General features: G+C 40.1%; 1 protein-coding gene across 1 annotated transcript in view; it reads left to right on the top strand.

Moving 5' to 3' along the window:
• Window positions 1–391: 391 nt before the first annotated feature.
• The window catches only part of LOC103752089 (DNA-dependent protein kinase catalytic subunit-like), a gene marked incomplete at its 3' end in the record, with an annotated part of 8075 nt that continues 1400 nt past the window's right edge, over window positions 392–7066 (top strand). The window contains exons 1-5 of the mRNA XM_017803340.1: window positions 392–695; window positions 1219–1307; window positions 2738–2889; window positions 3548–3679; window positions 5984–6095. Of these exons, the coding sequence (XP_017658829.1) occupies window positions 392–695; window positions 1219–1307; window positions 2738–2889; window positions 3548–3679; window positions 5984–6095 (789 nt within the window). The remainder of the gene's footprint in view (window positions 696–1218; window positions 1308–2737; window positions 2890–3547; window positions 3680–5983; window positions 6096–7066) is intronic.

Genomic DNA, 7066 nt, shown 5'->3' on the forward strand with positions numbered 1-7066 from the left:
CTGTCATAATAAATACTACAATAAAATAGTGAAGAAACATGGCTTTGTAGTGTGAAATTTTTCAAATCACGGAATCTGGGCGTACAAATTCTTTTACTTTTAATTTTTGATATTTATTAATTTAAAAAACAAGTTTATCACTAGAAACAGCAAATGAGTGAAGGCGACTGGAGTTTAAAAGGATGGGAGTACTGGAGGTATTTACATAGACTAGAGTAAGACCAACAACTTGTAGTAGAATACTGATGGTATTTGGGCTTTGAGTGGATGTTTCACACATGTAAAATGAGATGACCAAGATTCTTTTATTAGAATCAGCCTCAAAGAAGTAGTATCAAAAGAAATGTTGATTTAACTTGGGTTATTCTGAGGGGTGTTCAAAAACGGAAACATGGAGAAGACAATCAAGATTGTGTGTAAGGGAATTACAACCACTGTTGCAGACTTGATGTATATTGTGGGAAAAGAATTATATTCTCTTCTTGTGTCAGAGTTATCAATTCGCTTGGTTCTGAACATCCTTTATTTGCAATTGTGCAGAAGCTTTGCCCTATGCTTCGTAGAAGAGGATTCCCAGCTACTTAGCTTCCCAACCTTCACAGTGAATTTTGATAAATGTGCTGCAATTCTTGACTCTAAGTTGCTGAGAAGTATCAACCACGCTCTGGGGAGGTCCTTTCCTTTTCTACGTCAATGTAATTATCTTCTACGAGACACCAGTTCCTTAGTCTTAATGGATAATGGTCACTGAGATTATTTATTATCTATTATTTTTACTGATGAATCTGCTGAACAGTAACATAGACCACCTATATACTGAGAGCACTTTATTTACTCTTTGAATATAAACTTACACATGATGTACTATGTGATGAGTTTGAAAATGCTCATAGTCAGATTGTTGGGAAGTTTTCCTGAGCACTGGGACACCCAGCCATTTGTTGAAGGAATAGAATCATCCCTGAAGAAAATGTGTATATATTGGATTTTATTTTTCAAAGATAATTTCCGTGAGGGGATAATCAGTGTGTGGAAGAGGGAATGGAGAGATGGCTCAGCGGTTAGGAGCACTGGGTACTCTTGCAGACGACTCAGGGGCAATTCCCAGCATTCACATAGTAGCTGAAAATTGCCTGTAACTCCAGTTCCAGGAAATCCCATGCCCTCTTCTGACTTTTGTGGGCAATGCATGACATGGATGCATTTACATACATGCAGTTCCTGAGAACAGTGGAGAAGGAATTCACTACATGGTGGTGGAAATTGTAACTACTCTTCTTTCTTGGACAGGCTTGGCCACTCCTATGGTAAGGAACACTGCGTCTCTCATATTGTTATATATTATTCCTTTGCTTATGGCTGGAGAGTGGATGTCAAACGAATCATTGTCTTGACAACACTTGCCCTTTTAGCTAGAGTTACATCATTGGGGTGGACATACTCCATCACATCATTCTGTTTGCTTTCGTTTTCTTTTACATGCTTTGGCAATCCTTGTGACCTTGCCTTTATTACTAAGCTGTTAGGTATTTGTTTTGGAACTAAGTAATGGAATTGTTAAGATAATAAGAATTGAGGATTTCTGCCGTATTTCAGGTCCCTGGATTTAGGCACTTATTTGACAGTTTATTCACTCCATAATATTAACTGTTAGCGATAACAGAGATTGTTGGAGTGACTGCCAGGAAACTGGCACTGCACTGTGCTTGAAGCAGATTGGTGTGTGTTTGAGCTTTGCTTTTTCATTTGGAACCATGAACACTGGTGGCATTCAAAGAGTTTCACATCAGTGTCTCTCATGTACCATCCTTAATATATGTTTGTGTCCAGATGTGCCTACCTCACTTACTTCACAGAATGCCAAGTCTAAATATTTTTGGTATTGATGAGATCAAATAACATGTAATTTGAATGATAGTATTAAAAAAATGGTGTTTAGTTTAACTTAAGAACCATTAGAATGACCAATGAAGACCTCAGGAGCTTAGCTGCCCTTGAGAAGGGGGAACTGCCAAGACTCAGCCTAGCCACAAACGTTAAGAGGAAAGTGGTGATGCTACCTTCCTGTTGTGAAGTGGGCAGAAAGCACTGGCATAGCAGGCAAGGCAGGGGTCAGTGACACAGTTCTGAGAATCCCAAAGAGATCTTGCAGTTTCATTGACCCAGCGGTAGGGGGAGGGGGTGTAAGAGAGAAGGACCCCAAGCGAAAATACATTACATACAGTGAAAACAGGCTTCCTGGTTCCCTTTCTACCCTGTAAGCAGGTCTCAGCAAAGGTACTGGAGAGCCTTAGGTAAAGATTAGAGGGTCAAATAATCTGAAGAGCACGGCCAAGCAGCACCCAAGCACCCTGGCTGTTGCTCCCTCCAAGGCCACAGTGCATTAGCTCTGCGCACATCTGTACAGCTGCAACTTCCCACATCATCTGCCAAGGAAGGACTAAGCTGCAGTCAAGACTGAAAAGGCATACAAGGTTTAATTAAGAACTAGATTCCTTAGCAAAAGGCTGGTTTCTTTTAGAATTGTGCATTTAGATTAAAGGATGTACTTCCAAGGCCAGGCATGGTGATACACACCTGTAGTCTCAGTGCTTGGGAGGTAGAGGCAGGAAGTTCTATTTAAGCCCAGCCTCACTATATAGTAAGTTTGAAGCCAGCCTGCCTCAGAACAACAAAGTGAAAAAAAAAGTTCTAAAATGTAATCCTATATGTTAATACAGAATTTTAATGTTTTCAGGGGGTTGCTAAAGATGAAGTGTTAGCAAATCGATTGCTACATTTTCTAATGAAACATGTCTTCCATCAAAAAAGAGCTGTGTTTAGACACAACCTTGAAATTATTAAAACTCTGGTTGAATGCTGGAAGGAGTGTCTCTCCATCCCTTACAGGTACATAAAATTTGCTAGTTTTTACAATACTGTTTATAAATAGGTTAAAATATAATGTGTTTTAAATGATGACTAAAATGAAGTGTAATATGAAATGACAGGAATATAAGTTTTAATGGACTATCTAAACTAAACATAATGATAGTAATAAGTTGAAATAGAGTCCATGTGTAAGATAAACTTTGCTACTGATGAAACTGAAACTCCAGAGTTTGATACAAGAAGCATTTCAGGGTGCTCTGCCTGCAGTGGTTTCCAAATCTGTCCTTCAGTTCAACCCTAACTTTGCCCCACACTGGCAATTCAAGTGTATTGCCCTGCTCTACCCCTAAAGGATTCCCTTTAGGACTTTTGTTTGATTCCTTTTAGCCTAGCCTAAAACAAGCTTACAAAAAAAATTTTTTTTAAGTTATTATCAACAGATAGTATCGGGGCAGATAATTAGAAGAGATGAGATATAAAGCTACTGGTTTTCTAACATTAGAATAAACTGGATGTGAACAAATGGGTATTAGCAAGAAGGGGTCTTGGAAGTGGGAAGAGGGTAAGTATTCCTTGTACTATTTAGCTGAAAATTAGCTTTCGAAAGTGCTCTATCTTCCTGATTCCTCATTCATTTTATAACCATCTCTTTTTTCTCCCTGTGCTTATGTTACAGGCTAATATATGAAAAATTTTCTCATCAGGACCCTAATTCTAAAGATAATTCTGTAGGAATTCAATTGCTAGGCATTGTAATAGCCAATAACTTGCCTCCCTATGACCCAAAGTGTGACATAGCAAGTGTAGAGTAAGTACCATATTTGTTGTTTGATTGTTTTTTAGATTAAAGTCCACCTGGATTTGATTTTCAAATGGAGTATGATTCAATTTTGATATATTCTAGGACCATTTTTTTTATCTTTTTGAAATAAGGTCTCCATGTAGTACTAGCTGGCCTGGAACTCGCTATGTATTCCAGGCTGGCCTTGAACTCACAGAAATCCACCTGCCTCTGTCTCCCAAGTACTGGGATTAAAGGCAAGCACCATCACACCTGGTTGTAATTTTAAAAAAATTTAATTATGTAAATAGGCCAGGTGTGGTGGTATATACCTTTAATCCTAGTACTCAGGAGACAGAGGCAGGCAAATTTCTGTGTTCAAAGGCAGCCTAGTGTACATAGAGAGTTCCTGGCTAGCCAGGACTACATACTTATATCCTGTCTAAACAAACAGAAAATTAGTATTGTTCCACATACATGTCGGCAGGTAGGAATTAGGTGTTTGCTTATTGTGCATGTGTATGGTAGATGTGTGTGTGCACAGCATGCCCACCCATGAGTGCACATGCAGAGTGAAGAATATCAGCTATATTCATTTATCACATTCTACCTTATTCCCTTGAGACAATTTCTTTCACTGAACTTGAAGCTTGCTATTTCACCTACTCTGGCTGACTAGCAAGCTCTTGGGAGCCAAATGTCTCTGCCCCCTCAGTGTTGGGTTTCAGGAATTTGTGACTTCCCAGCTTTCATGTGAGTGCTGGGATTTTAGCTTGGATCCTCATGCTTGCACAAATGCTCACTGATCATCTCTCTAGCGCCTTTTGTTATTTCTTAAATGGGCATTTTCAGCATTCCTCTTGGAAGCATCATGGGCTCTGTCAGAGGATTCATAGTGTTTTGACTGTGATGCTGTTCATAGGCTCCAGTGGTGTCCTGTCTTCAATGATGGCATCTTCAGAATGGGGTATGATGTGTGGAGGAAAGATATTTTAGTAAACGAGTTTAAAACATGGCAAAAGGATACTTTCTTGCCCTGCTCTTCAGAACTTTTGAGGCTGGTATTCATACCATGCTCTGTAAGTTCAGCTATGCCCTCCTGGTCACCTCTCTTTCATGGGGGACTTTTGGTTCGTATTTACCTCCTCAGACCAGTTGTACCAGCTCCTGGTGCAGTAGACAGCATGTGAATTCAGGAAAGAGGCAGCCAGCAGCTCAGCATATACTTGAGAACTCTTTATTCTTGGATGGGGGCTTTTTGAGCTTTGCTTTCCACACCAGGAGCTACCTCACGGAGTCTGTGAGGCCAACAGTTCACAAAGCAGTAGTCTTCTCTCTTCTCATCATTGTTGTCTGTGGGTGGTTTTTGAAGGGACTCTGTGCCTCCCAGTCTTAGGGACTAGCTCCTTCCTGCTGTTCTCTGGAGATCCAGCAGGGGAGCTATTCTCTTACTGTAGTGCCGACCTGAGATTGAACAGTAGATTCTCATGGTTATGTTGTCAAAGCCCTTAAATCAGTATTTGTGCACATACTCAAACAGGCAGTTTGTATTACATTTAAAAAAAATTTTAATGTCAACAAAAGTTTCATTTTCTTGTAAAAATACACGATTTTTAAGAGGGAAGCAGAACTTGAATCAGAAGACATCGTCGTGTTACTTTTCTGTATTTCGAATTTATATTTGATGCCTTTTCTTCTTGGAGAGAAAGAACACCTGAACATTCTGGGAGAAGCTTATATTTGTTCAAGTCAATTTCTGGAAAAAGTGTCACTTTTAAATTCTTGCATGATTCTCCTCACAGATAGTTTAAGATGGCCTGGCCGATTCATGACTTCTTACAAGCAGAACTGCCTCCGACTATCTAAACCACGTCTACTTTATTTGCTAATTCTGGTTGTTCAATATGTTTTAAAGCATCATCCAGACGTTTGGCAAGAAATGAGCTCCTGATGGAGGTTCCCTGAGCTCTCCACTGAGAACAATATTAGTTCTGTCCTTTAATGGCTGGTTTTTCTCAGGAATGGAGAACGCAGCTTTCCTGCCCATGATCACGAGATTCTGTTTACCTTCTACTGAAGAGGTTGTGGTCATTCTTTGGAAGTACTTGAACTTGTTTCTGAGTGGGGTCCAGGGTAGGTCCCCATTCTTGCCAATGCCCATGTTCTGGGACACGGCGACAATGCAGTTTAGTGCTCCCAACACTGCATCACATCTTATATTCGTATTTTCTCAATGTGAATATTAATGTGACATGAGGAAGAAAATTGTTACATTTTTGTGTCTAACATCAGAATGGATTGTTTTATGCATATTTTCTATATTTGTTACAGATACTTTCAAGCTTTAGTTAATAATATGTCCTTCGTGAAATATAAAGAGGTGTATGCAGCGGCAGCAGAAGTTCTAGGACTTACTCTTCAATATATTGCTGAAAGAAAACACGTGAGTGTTGTCAGTTCTATAAACTTGCTTTTTCAATTTTGATGTGTAATTGTCCTTGGTATTTATTTGTATTTCCTGCATGCTATTTGAAACCCACCGGGCACCCAAGGGCATCCTTTCATGTTAACGCAGCACTTCTTGTGACGGGGTGCTGTGTAGGGACTGAGGTGCAGGTCACTGAGAGATGGTGAGTCCCAGCAGGACAAAGACAAGCGAGGAAGGGTGTGCAGGTTCCGAGGTTCTCTGCAGTGTTCTGGCAGGGTGACGAGGCAGCTACTGCCTGCAGGATGTGTCCTCGTCTCTCTTCTGCTCAGCAGTTTTTGGTTCCTTTCTCTAACTGCTTTGGTCTTCTCTTTTGTCAACACCCCTGCCTACTTCCTGTAGCCTCATGGATTTAAAACCCATCCTTATGAGTCCCAAATTGTATCTCTAGTTCCTTTCCTGAAGGGAAAAGCAGTAGAGCCTGTCACGTAGGCAGCAAGGAACCAAGGCAGCAAATTAGACTGGCTATAGTTTTATTTAGATTTCAAATAAAACTAAAGAAAGCAAACCCTTTGGTACATGGAACTTCACTTTTCTTTTTGAGATTTTAGCTATTTTTTTCTATTTACAGTCTTTATACACTTCAAATTTTAAAAATTTGTAGTATTACTTACTTTTCACTTCCACGTATGTGTGTTTTATTCTGACCCCTCTCACCTCCCACCTCCTTGCACCCTTCTTTACTCTTCCCCTCCCCCCAGATCTCTCATGTTCTTATCTGTTTGTTTTGTTTTGTGACCATTCAAAATTAATCAGGGCCACCTATTTGTTGGAGCCTGGTGGGCTAAAGACAGCCATTCCCCCTCTCCTAGAATTTATCAATAGCCAGTAATTCAGAGGTGAAGGATAGGGCCCTATGAGACCCTCCACTTTCCTTGACTGATTATTATATGGCTAGTCTTCTGTGGGTCCACTGTAGGTAACCATGG

Source organism: Nannospalax galili, unplaced genomic scaffold, assembly GCF_000622305.1.
Source record: "Nannospalax galili isolate Female #2095 unplaced genomic scaffold, S.galili_v1.0 scaffold9170, whole genome shotgun sequence".
Classification (NCBI taxonomy): Eukaryota; Metazoa; Chordata; class Mammalia; order Rodentia; family Spalacidae; genus Nannospalax; species Nannospalax galili.